The 21145-nt window shown below is 37.4% G+C and overlaps 1 protein-coding gene and 1 long non-coding RNA gene across 3 annotated transcripts in view; one reads left to right on the top strand and one right to left on the bottom strand.

The window, feature by feature from the left end:
* The window catches only part of LOC134665109 (uncharacterized), a 347418-nt gene that overhangs the window by 2926 nt on the left and 323347 nt on the right, over positions 1-21145 (bottom strand). The gene's annotated exons all lie outside the window — the stretch shown is intronic.
* On the top strand, positions 1757-20880 carry LOC134665075 (serine/threonine-protein kinase fused). Of its 2 annotated transcripts, XM_063521874.1 has the most exons (11): positions 1757-1987; positions 2071-2330; positions 9809-9977; positions 10854-11009; positions 11922-12109; positions 12806-13635; positions 13737-13843; positions 15560-15700; positions 16351-16442; positions 17919-18052; positions 18485-20880. In XM_063521874.1, exons 1-11 carry the CDS (start codon positions 1877-1879, stop codon positions 18832-18834), a joined length of 2538 nt encoding a protein of 845 aa, XP_063377944.1. In that variant the 5' UTR covers positions 1757-1876; the 3' UTR covers positions 18835-20880. The 2 variants fall into 2 exon arrangements, with proteins under 2 accessions (XP_063377944.1, XP_063377945.1); XM_063521875.1 differs by lacking the exon at positions 15560-15700 and having other exon boundaries at positions 1758-1987.

The following is a 21145-nucleotide window of genomic DNA, read 5'->3' on the forward strand; positions in this document are numbered from 1 at the left end:
TTGAGGGAACTCCTCAGTTTTTAAAGGCACGTGTAAAGTGATTTCGGTGTTTTCTAAAGTAACTCGAGCATTTGCTTACGAACCCCGCCAATTTGATGTAGTGCAAGTGTAGCCTTACCACGAGTTTGACATTGACATATTCGCTAAGTTAGCGACGCTAACGTCTTCGTAACTTACTTTTTATGCATCTCGCTCGCACTAATATGCCAGTACGAGCGAGATGCAAAGAAAGTAAGTTACACACACGCTAGCGAATAAATCAATGTCAAACTCTTGGTAAGCTGGTAAGGCTACTGATCGGGGGTTAGGGTTAGGAGTTAAGGGGTCGGGGATTAAGGGGTCGGGTAATGGTGGTTGAAGGGGTGCTGGTTCAGGGCCGAGGGGTACATGGATCAGGGGTTGATACGCTATGAGGTTGAGTGATCGGGGGGGTTGAGGGATTGGGTCAGTGGCGGGGCGGAGGATGGATTTAGTGTAGTGACAGGAATTATAATTTCCCAGACGGACTCGAGAAAATTCCAGATTACATATTTATTAAAGTAGATACACGAATTTAGTGTTAATCATGATGTTGTTTTTCATTCACGCGTCGCGCTATTAACAATGCGTTAAAACTAAAAATGGAAAAATAAAAACTTTTTACAAAAAAAAGAAAACCGACTTCAAAAAGGATGAAATAAAATATTATCCTTTTTAAGTCTATGCGTTACCAACTGATATGTTTGAAGTCGGTGCCAAGCCAAGTAGTAAAGAATACCCGTCAAAAAGAATCAGCTTTATGACTATAAATCCCATTAGAACTGTACCATTAGAACTATTATAAATGTGTAAGTAATTCTGTCTGCCTCTTTGTCACCTTTTCAAGGCTAAACAACTGAACCGCTTTAGGTGAAATTTGGCAAGAACGTAAATTCCTTGAATTGTTTTATATTTTGAAATGTAGTCCTCTGAATAAGGGACGGGAAATAACTTCAGTCCCATTCCCACGCATGCGTGCCGACAAACATGGTACAGACTGTGCCAAGAAGGTTTGATCGTGTGTTCTTAGGTACAGTCGACGTCAAAGATATGTATTATACACTTTTGCACCTTACTCCTTTGTAATAAGACGAAAAGTGTAAACATATTTGTAACGTCGACTGTACCTACAGAAAGTACCTACGTTCATTGTAAGGCAATCCAACGTACCAACTTTTGAAGCATACCATGATTTTGGTGCGATTCGATAAGGATGTACATTCTTAATCTTAATCGCACCAAAATCATGGTATGCTTCAAAAGTTGGCTTGGCACCGACTTCAAACATATCAGTTGGTAACGCATAGACTTAAAAAGGATAATATTTTATTTCATCCTTTTTGAAGTCGGTTTTCTTTTTTTTGTAAAAAGTTTTTATTTGAAATTTAGTTTTTATTTGAAATCAAAACCAAAAACATACTACTTATATGTATGGTTTTGGGTTTACAAAGGTGGTACAAATTTATTCATGTTCACCATATATTGCCTTACAAAGGCGTACAATAGGTATTTATTTAGTCTTATATTTTTTTAGTTTGCGAATCGGACGCAAGATAGCGCTGTTCCATGTATTAATTAATAATCCTGAATCGCACTATCAACATTTTTCGTGGGATAACAACCGAGGGGCGAATTAATTAGTGCAGTGTTTTAAAACAAGACTCAAACAGAAAACGATACTAGATGTCAAGTATGTGTCAAGACTGTCAAGTTGACATTGACAGCTGACCGATTCAACAAGACTCGCTCGTTTGTTTCTGTTATTATATTAAAGTTTTGTGACTTCTATGTATGTATATTTATTTGCAAAGAAATGCTTCATTAGATTTCGACTTAAGCTTAAAATAAATCAATTAGAATGGAGAACTACGATATAATATCATTCGTAGGCGAAGGGTCATTTGGTCGAGTGTTTAAGGCAAAGAATAAAGAAACCGATGTTGTAGTGGCCTTAAAAGTTATACGCAAGGTATCGTATGTCACTTTGTTGTGATTTAACCATAAACTATTACAGAGAGTTGAAATTCTTATGACAAAATTTACTTTTTTCAGAAAGGCCGCTCGTCAAAAGACTTGAAAAACTTAAGGCAGGAATGTGACATTCAGCGTACACTTGAGCACCCGAACATTATACGTATGATCGATAGCTTTGACACGGAATCAGAGTTGGTGGTAGTGACAGAATATGCTGAGAGAGAACTGCACAGTATACTGGCTAAAGAAGGATGTTTAAATGAGGAACAAGTGAAGAAAATTACCTGGGATTTGGTGTCTGCTCTGTACTACTTACATTCACACAGGGTTTTACACCGGTATGTATGCTTTTTTTCTGACTCATAAATTTGATATCTACAGCTTGGCAAAAACGAGTAAAAATTAAAAAGTGGCAACACTGTATTGTCGTCCCGTTTTCTTATATTAAGGTGGTTCTGCTTGCTCGAATTTCATACAAACTTCTTGACACCCTAGCTCCTATTATATAGGGTTTCTTCACTTGTATATGTAATGTTTGGGTAGTATATATACTTCTGTCTTCGCTTAATGTAAAAAAATACTAGATTTTGATTAATATTATTAAGAAAAAAGCCTTTGAATATTGGTAAAAATTTGCCCCATTGCTTGTTTGTGTGAGTGATGCTTATAGTGTAGGTGTAATTCTAACATGGCGACTTCATTTGACAAGCAATCATTTTTAATTTATCAAAGGTGTAACAGATGGCACTTTAAAACCGCAACACAGATTACCTGTGTATTTTGTTTTATTTTCACTCAATAGAGGGAGATATTTTTAATGCACAAAGCATGTTACGAGTATACTCATTTAAGAGTCTCCTTTCTGATATAATTTCATTCCCAGATTTAATATAACTTAATAATTATTATGATTATTACACAATAAAATACATTTATATAACTATACATTTAATAGAAAGGTCAGTCCAAACAATCATTCGCGTAACGGTCGTCCACCAAAAAGCCTTGTGAATTCTGCTTTCGGTTCGGCAGAAATATAAATGTTCGCTGGAAAAGCCTATATTTATTGTAACAATGATTTTTAAACTAAAATACCTAGCTATATTTTTCTCAAAAATATATAGGTATGTGGAAAAAAATGTCATCTTCTTGTAAATAAACAAGATTCTATATGTTCTACTTGTGCATAACAATAACATTAGTAGATTATTAACCAAGTGATCATTTCTTGACGATATTTTTTTCAAAAATGTTGCCTTTCACCCGAGTTAAAACACTCTACTTTTCATTTCGCATATAAGGAAAGTACAATGCATGTGTTTTTTAAATAAATTTTTATACTAGGTATTTTTGAGAGTAGGTACTTTCAATTAACAATTTGGCCAAAAGTAATATCGTTATTTATGGAATGGGGAGTCAAATATCAGAATGGAAATTGTATAACAAATCCATTTATACCCAAATTTCAATTCCTTATTGTAAAAAGAATAATAAAATCGTACTTGGAATTGGAACCTAAACTGCTCTAGTGCAGAAACGTAGGGTAGACCGGGTGCAATAGTACCACGGGGCAATAGTATTATCTTCACAATTACAACGAAATATGAATATGTGGGTATACACGATAAAGCCCAATACTTGTCTGGACCCGCTCAGTAGTCGGCCGCTCGCTGCGACGCGGAACGGAGGTGCGCGGAGACCATTTTTGTTTTCGAGTGATCAAAGTAAGTATTTACGAGAAATATTTTGTCATATTATTCAAAACTAAATAATCCTAGAGTTAGATTGGTATTTGATTATGATTAGTTAGTTATCAAAGTTTCTTTTGTGGGACAGTATGGGGATGAGTTAGGTAAAGGAATTGAAATATAAGTACTTTATGTAATTTTGGGTACTCGGGGGCATTAGTAACTATGTGAGCCGGGGACAATTGTACCGTTACAATTGACACCGCGGTACAAACGACTCCTTAACAACGTTACCAAAAATATTAAAAAAGCATTAGGAGAAACCAAAAATAAAGGAAAAATATGAGACGGAAAAAGCAAAAGGGAAGGGAAAAGGCAAGGTAATAGACAAGGGGAAAGGGACCGGAAAAGGAAAAAATATTCAACGACAAGGAGGATTCTGTAGAAGAATACTATTGCCTAGTCTGTGGTGAGCCTTATAGTGTAAGCAGATCCAATGAAACATGGGTGCAATGTGATAATTGTCAATTGTGGGCTCATGAAGAGTGTACTGACCAGGGCCCTATTTCACCAACTACGACAGGTATGGCAATTGTCAAAAAATGACAGACCTCTGTTTCACCACACCGACATTTGTCAGTGACATATGTCGAGTGACAATTGACAAGTTACAGGTGACAATTTCGTAGATTGTTTTGTATAGAATTTCATATAAACATGACAGGTATTTTGGTACAATTGTCCATCTTAAATTTAATGACAATTATTTTGTGAAACAAGGGTAATTTTTACTAGTCGATATATTTGTCAATTCTTGACAAGATATCGTTAATTGCTTTCTGTGTACCGTGTTGTCATCACTAACATGATATTGATTGAGATCCCAATCCCACCTAATGCAGCGTACCTACATTATTTGTTGACAAGGCGTGAAAGCATTATTTTTTTGTTACTTTTAAGTTATTTTTTCTGCAAATGCAAGTGCAGTGACGTCAAAGTAGAAATCTATTCTTACCTACTTTATGTATTCCCTTGTATAAGAATGTCACCTCTGTTACTTTCGCGGAGATTCATTTTCTAACCAAAACCCTAACTTTACCGTTAGTGCCCAACTTCGCCCAAGTAAATTATAAAAAAAACAATACCTACCTATTTACCTAAACATACCTAATTTCGCTACCTGTCCCCAACTTAATCAAAACTATACTGAAACTTATTCCAAATCCAAATCCTAAATGTTGAAGTACTAAACGCCTTCGTAGGCAACAATTACTATTTATAGTGTTATTATGATTTCATGCTTGTTAAGAAGAATTTAAAAGCGATTTTTATTTGTTCCCTAAAGGCGAATTTAGGGTACAAAGTTTGTTTTGCCAACGTTTGCCAATAACGGGGTTTGCTAACAACGAAAACACTACAATTGTCACCTAAGCCTGACACAGCTCCGATTTCATGTCAAGAATTACCGACAAATTGACAAAACTGTCGACTTATAAAAACTACTCTTGATTCATCAAATCATTGTCATTAAATGAAAGATTGACAATTGTAACTAAAGGCCTGTCAAGTTTATAAGCACTTCTATACAAAAACAGTCTACAAAATTGTCACTTGTCACCTGTCACTTGGCAATTGACACTCGACATATGTCACTGACAAATGTCGGCTTGGTGAAATAGGGGCCAGGAATTGAGTTACACTTGTCATAATTGTGAGTAGCGATTATCTTACTATGAGATATTATGTTAGTTTAAGGTTCCTTAAAGAGCATTCGCTCATCAGACACGTAAACGTACATTTATTTATGAATTGGAAAAAAAACAAAAAACACCTCAAGCAAGCGAGCTTGCAAGCAGACTTGTCATAACGCACGCACGCATTAACGCAGCTAAGAAGTCAATTTTGACTGTCATGATTTGACCCATATATACATATGTATATAATATACTTTACAACGCAGTCGATTGTTATTGGTCAAAAAATTAGAATGTCAGTATTTTTTAAGGCGGAGTTGATTGTAACAGGGGGCAATAGAAAGTAACTATACAGGGTGATTCAGGAGACGTGAGCAGGACTAACACTGCGCATTTCGTAAATTATAAGCAACTGTTTCGTATCAGTATCAGTGAGGTTAACGTAAATTTTCTAGTCTAGTTGAAAAAAAAGTTATTAATTTGTTTACGACATGCATGGTTACCCTAACGTATGCGGAGTGAAATTTGGACAAAGTTCAATATTGTTTTAAATAGAAAAAACACCATTCTTTTTTAAAATAATTATGTTCTTATAATAATGTATATATCAAGGCTTAATGCAAAAAATAGTTTACTCCCATGCGAGATGCTTTACGGTAGTTCTGTGGTACTTTGTCCATCGCTGTCGAAAACACAGATGTCGACATTTTATTCAGCTCCGATTTTATTTTTCGAATCAAACTCTGTACATTTTTGGGACGAAAATTATTGTAATATACTCGCCTCTTGAGATTTGCCCAAAAATCTTCTATAGGGCGAAGTTACGGAACATTAGGTGGATTTGATGTCTTCGGTACGTATGGGATGTTTAACTCCGCCATTTTGCTAAGGGTTTTTTTTGGAATAATGGCTTGAGGCTAAGTCTGGCCAAAACACTACATTTTCTCCTCTATGATTCGTATTTATGAAATCCCGCACTAATGGCAAACATCGCTCTATGTAGCGGTCGGCGTTCACAGCTAAACCTGACTCAAAGAATACAGGCTTAGACATTCCGCGTCGACTGATGGTAAGCCATAGCAAAACTTTTTTAGGAAATTTTGTATGCTCAACATATTTCACGTTCTCATCGGTTGGACCATTGGTGTTCTCAAAATAGTAATTGCCTTGCCACTCGTTTCCATCTAACGTGAAATATGACTCGTCATCCATAACGCAAGTGACATTGTTTTTAGCGTAAAATATTTCTTTGACTAATTTACGCAGCCGTACTTTCTGAGTGATTTCTTGGTTTTCAGAGACAGTGGGCTTAACTTTTCTACATCGCTTATCGATGCCCATGTCTTTAAGATATTTTTTAACAGTTTTGCCGTTAGTTTTAAATTTTCTTCCCAACTCTCTATAAGATTTTGCGACACGGCCGGCCGTAATTTTCTTTAATCGAGCTCTTTCAGAAACCTTGCTCAAGCTGGAATAGTTTCCAGAACCAGGCTTTCTAGCAGTGGTTTTCTTCAAGGCAAAGGACGCCAGAATATTGTAAATAGTGCTTCGACTCTCACCCATTTGCACAAAATGTTCCACCACCTTTGATTTCGGCCATAGGGGATGGCTACTATAGAAATTACATACTGTTTGACGACGGCGTTCTTGTTGATTTACCATAATTACAAAATTAAACACCCAATATTTATGAGACTTACCAAACTGATTGACAGATATATTGACTTTACATTGACAACACATATTTTTTATTTAGATTTTTGTGTTTTTATATTTTATATATACAAACTTTGTCCAAATTTCACTCCGCATACGTTAAAATTAGAATACTAATTACAGTTAAGCTCTAAAATAATAAACCTTTATATAATAAACATATTGTTTGGGTTTTATTTACGTTCCAATTTTTGGTACTATTGACCTGCACCGCACGAAGGGTCAATTGTAACACAAGGAATCATTGACGAAAAACGGGATTTTCTACCATATTCTTACCGTTAATAACAATTACCCTCAAAAATACGTAAATCAATAACCTACTATTTCATATGTAGGTACGTACAGTTTTGGTTCAACTCCTATACATTCTGAACTAGGAACCATTATCCAAAAAATGGTACTATTGCCCCCGGTCTACCCTATCATTTCCTGCACACCTTTTACAACAACAATGACCGTCTTTCATAGCATGCGAAATGAAACGGATATTTCTTGTTTTCTTTGCATTAGCTTTTTTCTCTCGATAATTTAATCAATTTGCAACATAAGTATTAGAAGAATCGTCATAAATTCATAAATAACAAAATATAAAAGGACATACATTTATAGAAGGTTTCCCCGCGCGACGTTGCCAATTGGTTTAAAGGGCAACATGCTCGCAACGTTTGGATGTCAATAAGTAGACAATGAAAAATTATATTTCAAATCAATTCAAACTTGATATTTTTGACAGTAATGGGTTACTTACTTAAATAAGAAGGCATATTTCGCTCGGGTCTACTATGGTCAAATGGTCTAGTGGCTTTTAGCTAATGAGTATAAGTCTAATAAGTTAAACAGCATGACAGGGTTCAAACCACGAACAAAGACTCATTTCTTTTTGTATTTAATTTATTTCATTTTTGGCTTTTTATGGCCTTATTTTTTATCACACGATTATTTTACGATTTTTAATCATTATCAAACGGGACTTACCTAATCGCGTATAATTAAGTTTTTAAAATTTACCTCCGAGTTCCAACGTTCCGACGGCGTAGTCTGGATGGTTGTCGGGTCGGGCTCTTAGTTCTCTTAGACAACGGGGACGGAAAAGTTGGAGGTACATTTTAAAAACTTAACTAAAACGGTTAAGTACTGTTTTTCTAAATAATAATATAATGTATAGTATTTATTTTAACTCTAAATTAGTTTTAATGGGTATATATATATTAGAAAAGGTGGAAAGGCTGACCATATAGTCATCCAGCGTGGAAATGCTCTCAATATCCTTTAGCATTGCATTTTCTAAAAACCTATCTAGATAGAACAACATTAGGTGTTTATGTAAAATGGTAACTATGTATAATTTCAATAAAATGTAGGTAAAGGTATACTTACTTACTTTATAGTTCGTTTTTTTAGCTTTAGAAATAAGGTAAACAATCTTGATGCGTCTTTTAATTGAAAAACACATTTTAAAAATAAGTTACGGCAAATATGTAACAATTATGAATCTAATACGATCATTTATAATCTTCTGCTTTCATAAGTAATAGTTACCGATTTTTTTAAAACGTTTTTCTATTAAAAGACATGTCAAGATCGCTTACCTTCTTTGTAGTTCTTTCTAATGCTTAAAAAAACGAACTATAGTTAGGTATAGTTTTTAGGACTGACCAACAATGACTACGATATTTACGATAGGTACAGAAAGTAAGGCTGACTGCTGTATAAACGTAAGGAAACATAATTATAATTATGTACAACAATATATAAGGTATACCTAAATGAACGAGTTCACATCCCATCATAATCACAATATTTTATTGTGTTTAAAGAACGATATATTTTGATTTTTTCTGTTTCTCATTTCTTCCCCAACACTGAATCACACGCCAGCTTAGTAGTGTTACGTTACTACTAAGGTAACATTACCAGCGTTTTTTTAATTTTAGGTACCTAAAATAATTTGCGTCATTTTCAATTGATAATAAGAATAACAATATATAAATTATAAAACTTTTCATAAAATAAAAAAAAACAAAAAAAATAAGCACCGTCGTGATTTGAACCCAGAATCATTGTAACTAGCTTAAATTTATTCAAAACAGATGTTGTGGGTGCCACAAGCACATGACAATTTACGTTTCAAAATTCCAGTTGGTTCCAAGTTACTTGTCAATGTCACAAATAAGAATTTAAATTCTAAATTGTTTTTACAAAAAATAAAATTTCATGCGCTGAACTGCGCCCTCTAGGATACTTTATTGTAACATTCCAAATCTACTGACATTTGACACTGACTTTAGGTATGTAAGTGTGCGTGAATGCAAGAAATTGCAATATTTTGCAGTTGGATTCCGATAATAACGAAATGAGACACTGTTGAGTTAAACATGTCTCGATTTGGATGTAATATTTTTTATAGTTTTCGCACATATCAACACATCTTAATGAAAGTTTGTATTTTGGGAGAAATAGTGAAAATCCACAATTCGTGCACAGTGACGCCATCTTTTGGCTGATAATCGGCATCCCATCCCTAGACATCCACCTTGAAATAGTGTCCTGTCCATGTAGTGTAGTGTCCGATATTGGAACCCGGGACCTCTTGCTTCATTGGCAGAGTCACTATTGACTAGATTAGGAGGCTGTTACCTATCTATATTGATATCGGATTTTTATATACAATTAAATTACTTGTTAAAATAATGTAGCTATTTATTATTTTTACAGGGATCTGAAGCCCCAGAATGTATTGCTAGACAGCAGTGGCTGTGCTAAGCTCTGTGACTTTGGATTGGCTAGAATAATGACCAACTCCACCCACATTCTAACTTCAATCAAGGGGACTCCATTGTATATGGCACCTGAACTCATTGATGAGAAACCTTATGATCATCAGGTATTTATTTTGACAACATACAAAACAATTTCATATTTTAACTGTTTTTTTAAAGCCTGAAACAACATATTGAAAGGCTTTTAAGTGAGGTTAAGTTGAGTAAGAAAAACTATGGGCTCTATGGCGCTCTAAGAAAAGGCTTGTGGGGAGCAAAAATAAACAGTTAAAGTTACTTAAAGATATTAAAAAAATATTCCACCTGACCTTAACTAAAATCGTTGGTTACAATACAAGTATTGTCTGTAATTACTCTAGACTAGATGAACCTGAAGGATTTTAAGCATAACTAATTTTTAGGGTTCTGTACCCAAAGGGTAAAACGGGACCCTATTACTAAGACTCTGCTGTCCATCCGTCCGTCTGTCACCAGGCTGTATCTCACGAACCGTGATAACTAGACAGTTGAAATTTTCACAGATGATGTATTTCTGTTGCCGCTATAACAACAAATACTAAAAACAGAATAAAATAAAGATTTAAATGGGGCTCCCATACAACAAACGTGATTTTTGACTGAAGTTAGGCAACGTCGGGCGGGGTCAGTACTTTTTTTTTGCCTTTTTTGCATTATGGTACGGAAGCCTTCCTGCGCGAGTCCGACTCGCACTTGCCCGGTTTTTAGTTAAGCATTCACGGAAAAGGCATTGTAAAAAAAATTGCAATTACGTTAAACCCTGTAAGCCCCAATGTGCATTACTATTTACACTCCACTTCAATCTAATTAGAACCTTTCAAACTAAATAATGTAACATTTCTTGTGTTCAATTGCTTTTATTCTCAAATAAGCGAAATTTATCCTATTTTGGCACACAATAGGGTTCAAAATCAAATGGATTATTTTGTATGGTGAGTCTTACAAGGTAAACATTTTTCCAGGCAGATCTCTGGTCCCTTGGATGCATAGTGTATGAGCTGATGGCTGGTCAGCCGCCGTTCTGCACCATGTCGATCCTGCAGCTGGTGAGGATGATTCGCCACAAGCCGGTGCAGTGGCCAAGCTTCATCAGCAAGGAGGCACGCTCTTTCTTACAGGTACACTTTAGTTACCTTAAATTAAACTTACCTACTTAGTTTATTATGGAGCATTCCACGGGCTGTCCCGTACAAACGCATTTTATTTCCTGTGTTGCGACTTTTTTCTCGGCAACTAAAGCAGGCGATTATTTTTCTGTGCATATTTTTGACCATTTGTCATAGAAAAGGAAACTCTTATACCTTTGAATCTTCAGAAACTTCGCGTTTGTACGGGACAATGGTAGACAATTTCATGAAATGCTCCTTATACATTGGATTTACCACCTTATGGATTCATGATAATATATAATAATCATAAAGTGGCTATTGATATAAATATAGGTACAGAATCAAATTAATTAAAACCATCTGTCAATTACAAAGTAGATATATCCTCCTAAGGCCCAAGGTCCTACCTATAGTACCTCTTCAGTTAGATGAAGTTTAAATCCTTTTCAAGTCGCTTTTGCTTTGGTACAATTTTCCAACAACGCAAAATCAACTCTATTTCCTTCCCAATAGGTTCAAATTTCAGTAGCAAATTTTGGATTTTTAATTTTACATCCCTACGGAGGATAATTACGAGTGTGCCCCGCCTTGTGTGCCTTAGGGTGGTATTCCATGTGTCCAATATCTTTGTCCCATGTGTTTTGCGGCTCACATTCTGCTTAATGAGAGTGTGAGACGCAATGACATTGTACAAAGAAATTGGACAGGTGGAGTACCACCCTTATCCCACAGCCACATTTACCCATATTGACCTTACTAAAAGAACGTGTTTTTTTCTGATAATCATCAATCTCAATTGCAAGATCATTGCTTTGTGTAAATATTAATATGACTATTTCATTTGATAATCATTATGGAATCCAAGATTTTAAGATTACTTTCGATTTAGATACATTTTGTTTATTTTGCATACCTTTGCAGGGACTGTTACACAAAGACCCCATGAAGAGGATGACTTGGCCAGATATACTGGCGCACCCGTTTGTGGCAGGCCATATCCTCATTTTGCCGGAAGACGTGCAAAGTGAATCACCCTTCACGCAACCATTGAGCCACAGCCAGCAGGAGGCAAAGCGGCTACAGCGGGATAAGATTAGCAGCAATGCAAGGTATTAACGGCAATTTATCTGACCTTATACTTTATACCGTTCCTATCATCATCTCAGCCATAAGACGTCCACTGCTGAACATAGGCCTCCCCCTTTTTTGGGGGGTGAATGCCATAATCGCCACGCTTGGCAGGCGGGTTGGCGATCGCAGTCGAGTACACCGAATTTGAGGGACGCTGCTGCCCGTCCACCGGTGGTCTTGGACGCAGTTTAAGGACATACCCGGGTCCACCGTACCGTTCCTATAAGGGCTAGGAATCATCAGGTAATTGTGTTGACAAAGTCTACACATGAGCACTGTCCAGTTTTAAGCTGCAGAAACGGAGATAGCACCTAGTATAGTTTTTTTTATGTGTAAGAAAAATGCAAGAATGATTCTAACATGGACATTAATTTATTAATTTCTGCTACCTAAAGATTGTCTGATGGAGATAGCTTTTTAGGGATAAGATCGCCTATTGATTACTCCTGGAGGAGGCTGTATTCATTGTTTTGTTTTCTGTATTTAGGCGGAACTATTATAGTGAGTAATCGTATTGTATTGTTTTATTATATCAATGCATCCAAATCAATATATCGACAGATAGCGTGTCTTTGATTCATCACCATCCCATCAACTTTTGTACGACGAACCCGATAAACAAAATGAAAGTTTAGCATGTTTAATATTGTGTCTAATCTTTCTTATGTTTTCAGGGCAATGAAACTGGACAATGAACCTTTAAAAGTAGTAAACAGAAGAGAGCACGACCTCCGTCACATACGTGGCGTAACTCAACCCGCAGAGTGCGTTCCCATGTCCGACGATGACAGCGTGCGCGCCACCAGCGCGTTCAGCGTGCGAGACAGCCTCAAAACTGACGACGAAGACCAGTCGCAACCCATCACTGTCGCCAACGCGAAACTACTAAGACACGAGTACAATGTCATGAACAATTCCAATCTTGTCGTCTGTAATTTAGAAAATAATATCGCGCAACTTATGGCAACTAATAAAAAACCTAATGCAGCTGTCAAGAATCTTCAAATGGACAAAATTCTTGAGGAGAAACAGATAGAAAAACCTAAAACAGAAGCCCCAAGTGAGAAGAGTGAAGCTGTTGATGTGAAACAGAAACCGAAAAGTGTAGACACCGCGTCACACAGTTTAGAGAACCCGAAAAGTTCAACGAAATGCAGCAGTGAGGTTAGTTCCGGACTTAGTAAGAGCGTACCGCCGTCTTATAAGCAAAAGTTGCTGCAGTTCTCAAGAGATAAACTGAGGTTTGCCAGCGGCGGGAACAGATTGACGAGAAGCATCAAGCGATCATTTCATTTTAGTAGGAGTTGGGATAAGAATAAGTCGGAGAATCAGAGACGGACTAGTGAACCAGCCATTGAAATCCCAAGTATTGATGTGGATCAAGAAAAATGCTCGAAAGAGACCAAGGATGAAGATATTGAAAAGATAGAATTGATTGAAGAAGTTTCTGATAAAGAGGTAGCTAATAATGATGAAATTGTCATACCGGAAGAAAAGCACGAAGGTAAATTCGCCAGAGATACATTGTAATGTTTCAAATGCGGCAGCACAGTACTCCGCTATTTCGGTGACTTCACTGAACTTAATCCTTCTTTTGGTTTTTAGTCAAGGAGCCATCCGCCATTGAGCTGGAGGAATGGGAAGCGTTCCTGAATTCCAATATTAGTGAAGTAATGGATGGCGACGTTGAATCTCTCACGCAGTTGAATATGGTTTGTGTTACATTTATATTTGATTGAGTGTAGGTATACCACTAGACCCATACGCCGCATACGCGGACTCTCCACGGTACAATATTTAAGCTTAGTCTGTATCAAGACTAAACTGCGCCGTTATTAGAGCTAAATACGTGGACTGTTAAAAAGCTTAGAGTAAAAATTGTACAAGTAATGATCTCAAATTTTCTCTAGGTGGTGATTAAAATTTCTCAGTCGCAGTCTCATGTTTATCATACGATTCTACATACTTTGAATTAAACTTTAAGGCTCTACTGTCGATTAAATCACGCATCCCGAAGATGCCTGTATCTATACCTAACTCGTAAGCTCGTAACCAACAACCAACCCAATGTACTCGTACAGTGGAATCCGTTTATTATGACTCCGCTTATACTGGCCAACCGCTTACTGTGACGTAATTACTGTGCGAAGTTTGGTTTTCATATAAAATTCTTTGTGACAAAGTCGGATATAATGACTTCGCTTATAGTGACAAATCGCTTACTATGACCTATAAATCCTATTTTTATGAAATCATGTCCGGTTATACTGACACATTCGCTGGTTTTCGTGACCATCCCCACGTCTCTCTCTGTGAGGACGTTTGGTGCATGGGGTGTTTTAGTTTTGATTCTCAATGACCAGTTGATAATTAGTACAAGGTTAGTAAAATTCATCTCTGACAGAGGATTTTGAGATTAATTTGCAAAAAATAATAAAAAACAAGAAGTTAATCAACTATGCTTTATATGACATCCGCTTAGTATGACGGATTTGTCACTTCCCTTCGATGTCATTATAAGCGGATTCCACTGTACTTATAGACCGACCGCTTAAATGAGTCGTCGCCTGCACGGTACGGGAGCGATGGGGCCGTAGTATAGTAGTTGTAGTATCTAGTAAAACACTTGGCAAAAAACAAATGCATAACATAGAGATAATGCAATGAATTTGTACCAAGGCACAGAATAAATAATAGTACTAGGTACAGAAGACTCACTCTCTAACAAAACGCGTCTGTTACGATCAGCACAGATATGGCCGCTAGGTGGCGACAGCGCCACGCGCGGCTTATGGCAAACCCCAAAATTGGGGCCGAATGGATGCACTTTAAGCTACCTGTAGCAAAGCGACGGAATCGCGGAGTGAGTCACGGCTGACCAAGGCCATTTACAACCAAAAAGATACTTATTTTCATCTTCTATTTGAAATCAACCTTATCGATAACCGTCAATGTGGTACATTTCGGTTGAAAACGTCACAAATAATCAATAATACAACATCTTTATATGGGCAATGTTATATTTAAAACTGTCGCGTTTTGAACACATTAACTCACATTTATAGACGGGTCTATCGCGAACCTGTGTCGAAACGTCGGTAAATAAAGGCAATAAAATACATTCGCGATAGACACGTCGGTAAATAAAGGTAATAAAATAAAATCGTGATAGACACGTCGGTAAATAAAGGTGATAAAATAATTTAGCGATAGACACGTCGGTAAATAAAGGTGATAAAATAATTTAGCGATAGACACGTCGGTAAATAAAGGTAATAAAATAAAATCGTGATAGACACGTCGGTAAATAAAGGTAATAAAATAATTTAGCGATAGACACGTCGGTAAATAAAGGTAATAAAATAAATTCGCGATAGACCCGTCTATAAATGTGAGTTAATATGGGCAATGTTATAATTGTTTGACAGGTGAGCATGGTGGTGGGGGTAGTTGGCAGCTCGGGTGCGGGCGCGCGCGGCGGGCGCGTGTGCGGCGCCGTGGCCGCGCTGCTCGCGCTGCCCGCCGTGTCGCCCGCGCTGCCCCGCCACACGCTGCTGCACATACAGGACGTAAGTTATCATCAGAACTCGTCCTTGACAAAAGTGATCCTTAAAATCCTTATTGAACAAACTTAACGGAGACGACAAATCGTCAAACGTAAAATATTCACTAAGCAGTTCCGTTCTGGTCTTCATCAGTAGTTCCATTTCATCAAATGTCACTTTTTAACCGACTTCCAAATCTCAAAAGGAGGAGGTTGTCAATTCGGTTGTATGGTTTTTTTTTAATGAATGTATTTACATGCTTAGTTTGTTGATGAAAATACAAAAATCGCTAATATGCCTAGTTAGTTAGTATACTGAGGTGTTCCCTCGATTCCTCACGAATCCCATTATCAGTACTGGGTTTTTACAAAAGTGGGTGTAAGGTAAACTTACTAGTGCTCGACATGCTAATGCCCAATAGATGACACCTTGCTGTCACCTCTATTGACAATGACTTAAGTTTCAAGATGACATGTACTGGAACCGCGTTGAGCACCAGTACGTTTACCTTCTATAGGTAATTTCAAACAAAAAAGTGATTTTCTAATCCCTTGAGAAACAACGGAGTTCTGAAGTAACAAACAACGAAAAAAACATACAACCGAATTGAGAATCCCCTCCTTTTGGAATTTAGAAGTCGATTAAAATTTGAATGGTATTTATAATTGTTTCAGGTATATCTCGAAGCTAAAGTGGTGTACGAGTTCGTCGCAGCCATTAACTCGTTGATGAAGGACTGCAAGAATGATGACGACATGGAAGACAGGTATTTAAGGGTTCATTTAGACGATGTGAGAACTCGCATGCGAGTGTCATTACATTGCGGGTTTTGTTCGGTCGGTTGAATTGGTCGTAACCGACAGTCCGCAATGTAACTAAAATCGCATTGCGGACATCAAACGTCAAAATTGCACAGTTAAAATTTCATGAATGGAGTATCATGAATTTAAGTTAGAAGATGCCGGTTATCACAGATTTTTGTGGTATTCTTGGCCAATCTAATGGCACGATACACAACCACAGAATAAATAATAGTACTATCGTACAGAAAGGACACTTCCTACAAAACCGAAGTTTGACAGCGATTCAGGGACGAATCATACTATTCCTTTCTAATGTATGGCACTATCCATTTCGGCTATTTAGGGTTGTCAAAATTCAAGCCATTATCTTATCTGTGGTCGTGCACGCAAAAGGACGTCAAGTGGTGGCAACACTAATAATTGCTCGGAGCAATGCTGAGCCGAGTGGAGACGAGTTTGCCCGAAGTCAGGAGTGTCTCCTCACCGATACTACTGTCGGTTCTTGTTTATGATTGTGATATTAATTCCACATTTTAATTCAGCTCAGAATAATTCAAGGAACCTCGGTACCAAGCGACATCTTTCGCAAAAAATCGTAATTATAAAACTCCGAGTATAAATAGTTAACCTTATTACTCGTATTTGACGAGAGGCATTAAACTAATGATTAACGACACAGGAGCGTCCTTGCCGACAAAACTGTTACGATTATCACCGACATAAAACATTTGCTGTGTTTTAATAGCTGTTCGAAGTTAATGGCTGCTGAAATATGATAGTTGAACAATTTGTCGACACTTTTAGGTATTTACCAATATTTCTCGCGAACACCTACAGTTGGACCAATTTGGAGATTTTTTTTTTATAAAATCTACTACATATCACAGTTGGTCCTATAGTTACCAACCTGGAAAATTCTAGTGAGTTAATTCTTCAAAAAATTTGGGAATACCCATGATTTGAGTATTTCATTTCCCACGTGCATTCCCTCTCGGAAAACAAATGTCGTGTGGTGACATTGAACTGCTTATGAAGACCAAATAATTTTGTAAAATCGGTTATTGTTTGGTTACTGGTTATGCTTTGACTAGCCTAGCATGCAAATATAAGAATCCACATCAAAAGTAAATCTTGAGTGCATCACGCTCTGATAGACATTGCTAGAGTAAGACGGATATAGTAAGAGTGTATCGCGCTCTAATAGACTTCAACATTGTCAGGCGTGGCTCACTCCGCGATTTCGTCGCTTTGCTACAGGTAGCTAAAAGTACATCCGTTCCACACCAATATTGGTGGCTAGCCATAAGCCGCGCGTGGCGCTGTCGCCACCTAGCGGTCATATCTGTGCTGATCGTAACAGACGCGTTTTGTTAGAGAGTGAGTCTTCTGTACCTAGTACTATTACTATTATTTACTCTCTGAAATTGTATCGCTTCTAGATTGACGGGCACGGGTCGGATGCTGGAGGTGTGCGCGTGGCTATGCGCACGCTCGTGCCGCGCCGTGCGGCAGCTCGCGTCGGCGACGGCTGCGCACCGCGCCTATGCTGTCTTTACACGACTGCTGACCATGTGTGAGTAGCCAAAGGGAAAATCGGGACCCTATTACTAAGACTTCGTTGTCCGTCTGTCCGTCCGTCTGTCTGTCACCAGGCTGTAACTCATGAACCGTGGTAGATGATGTATTTCTGTTGCCGTTCAACAAATACTAAAAACAGAATAAAATTAATATTTAAGTATTTAAGGCTCCCATACAACAAACGTGATGTTTTTGCAGTTTTTTGCGTAATGGTACGGAACTCTTCGTGCGCGAGTCCGACTCGCACTTGGCCGATTTTATTACAGATGAAGTTGAACGTGTCAAAACCAATCGATTAATCTTACCACATTATTGAACGATTATTACTGAATTATTGTCACGGGATTTTGTTTACAAACTACGTCAATGGGTAACACCAGTAGCTATCTTGTTACTAAGCAAAATTAACATTAACAACTGTCCACAGATTCAAGAACACCTCGCATAGTTCTTAACATCGTGGGCCTTCTCATCACCATACTCCAAGATCTGCCCGAACACGCAGACGTCGTCGAGAAGATTCTATTCGACGACAAAAGCTTCAATTTCATGTGTCTCTTGGAACAACCCAGCGACGCGTTGAGAATGCGAGTCTGTATACTTATAAGTCTATTATGTACATTCTCGTGTACCGCTTTCTCGGTTGCCATGGAGACGAAGTGGAGTAAAGCGGAGAGTGATTATTTGGAGGCGTTGCATACGCATTGCAATGTGACGCTGAACCGGGCAGCCAGGTTGGCTACTAAGGAGCTTAGTAATATGCCGTTTTATAACTAATGAGTTTATATTCAGTATCAAACCGTCCAATTTCTTTATACTTAAGAACAAATACGACTGTTTAAAGTATACTTAAATGGTAATTTATAGACCCAATTACATAATTTTAAAAGGAGCGATATTATTTTAGTCACCAGGACAATGATGGGCATTTTAAGGGTAGCTATTTAACCCTTAAGTGGGCATAAGGACTATAAGGGCCACTTGCACCATATACAAAACCCGAAGTTAACTGGTTAAACCTGGAGTTACCATGGTTACCAGTGCAATTTGACACTGGGTTAACGGTTTAACCGCTTAATTACTCTTATGGCCCTCTGTTGGGAATCTTCGGGAGGGCCTTTGTCGAGGGCCCTCCAGCAAATCGTACGGCCAAATATAACGGTTGCCCAACTAATACGGAAACAAAGGCCCAACCAAATCCCTACAAAAAAATGCTATTAGGGAGGATGGTGCAAGTGGGCCTGAGAAGTATATTTCCCATCCTATTTTGAACTTTTATCTTTTTTTGACAGGTTTCAGAATTGACTAAATTTTGAACTCCTTAAGCGTATAGTGCTTTGGTCCGTTAGAGTGATAGAGTATAAGAAGTAATAACTTAGAAGGTAGCAAAGGAAGGAACGTGGAAGGTAGGGAAGGTAGGTAGGTAGGTAGAAGGTAGGTAGGTAGGTTATTGTACCTCTATGACTAATAACATCGACATTATTGACAATATTAGTTGAAGGAATGCAGAGATTTAAAACTAAAAATCGATTCTGGTATGATTTGTCCTGTGGTGGTCCTGTATAAAGGAATGAAGATATTTCGCCATAAAGTTAACATTTTCTTGACGCTGCTTTAATGGTCTAAATATACCATCGTCCACACTGTCAACCGACAATTCATGAACCGTATTGCAAAGACATAAGGTCCAACGATGGTTAGTTAAGACTGTCTGTTATTAGTGTTATTACCTACCCATTCCACATTTACGAAACTATATATTTTTTTATTGGAGTTGATTTTCGTTTGATTTCATTCAGTTCGAAAAACAAATGAATCTCACTGCCAATTTACTTTGGCTGGCTGAACGATTGACTAAAATATTGAAGCGCCTGTAAATACACCAGAGCAAAAGCTTCTTCGTGAGATTACTAATATAATCACTCCTAGGGGAATTCCAAAAATATTTTAAATAGTTAAACCCAGTTAAGCTACTTGTATTCGTAGTTAATCTTAAGTTAATTGATCCATTATTCTGTTACGAAAATGAACTATGAAAATGGTATTGTATTTAGAGATTGTTCTTAAATCATACACATAAATTTATGTTACTCCAACACACTTGTACATGTAACTATAGAAACTCCTTAATTGTCGTATGTCGTAACACAATGGTATCAATAAAAAGGTCCTTAATTATGTACTTTTTTAGGGTTCCGTACCCAAAGGGTAAAACGGGACCCTATTACTAAGACTCCGCTGTCCGTCCGTCCGTCTCTCACCAGGCTGTATCTCACGAACCGTGATGTATTTCTGTTGCCGGTGGGCGAGTCCGACTCGCACTTGTCCGGTTTTTTGCAATTAACCCTCCTGTTTGTTGCAATTTATACAATTTATTTTAAGTCTCCTTTTTTGTAGTTATACCCCGGATCCCGGAACTACATATTATATTAAGTATTAGAAGTTACAAGTGGTCCCTTATTTAGTGATAGGTATTTCATGGCATTGGATGCTAAAAAATGTGAAGATGGTGGAACTTAGAATTGATAGGTAACTAAGAAATCTCTTTTTTTACAAGACTGAAATATAACATACTTTTTAGAATTTGCGAAAGATGACCAATTTTATTGATTAAGTACCTACATGTATTGTCTTTGCATACACGATTTTAATACCTTAGGCCGCCTTGATATTTTATTATATGGTGGTTCCAAAAAACCGTTCAATCTTATTCCAACGCACTTGACATAGATAATGCATACGTACCTAATGTAGTAATTTGTATGAGACTATGTAGGTAAAAATGTATTATTCAGATGAGAAAATAAGTGCCATAAAAATCAAGCGAACTATATTGTCGTTTCATTTGTCGCATATAAGTTAAAGCAAATACCTACTTAGTCTTAGTACTAATCTATAACTAGAGATCACTGACTTACAAGCATTTATCGGAGAAAATAACAAGCTTCTTGTCCCTAAGAGGAATATATTCTGGAAGATCTTGGAGCCAATTCAGAGAGAAGAAGATAGCTGCAGAAACCAAGAGCTGGTAGACTTGAATCCGCCGGCTAGAACATCTCACGAGGATACCGGCAGATAGGGCGGCTAG

Source organism: Cydia fagiglandana, chromosome 6 (genome assembly GCF_963556715.1).
Source record: "Cydia fagiglandana chromosome 6, ilCydFagi1.1, whole genome shotgun sequence".
NCBI lineage: Eukaryota > Metazoa > Arthropoda > Insecta > Lepidoptera > Tortricidae > Cydia > Cydia fagiglandana.

Excerpts from the sequence above, each read along its gene's own strand:
- LOC134665075 (XM_063521874.1), top strand. The coding sequence starts at position 1,877 with ATGGAGAACTACGATATAATATCATTCGTAGGCGAAGGGTCATTTGGT. Across the intron at positions 2,331-9,808 it reads TCACACAGGGTTTTACACCG|GGATCTGAAGCCCCAGAATG; the intron begins GTATGTATGCTT and ends TTATTTTTACAG. Across the intron at positions 13,844-15,559 it reads CTCTCACGCAGTTGAATATG|GTGAGCATGGTGGTGGGGGT; the intron begins GTTTGTGTTACA and ends ATTGTTTGACAG.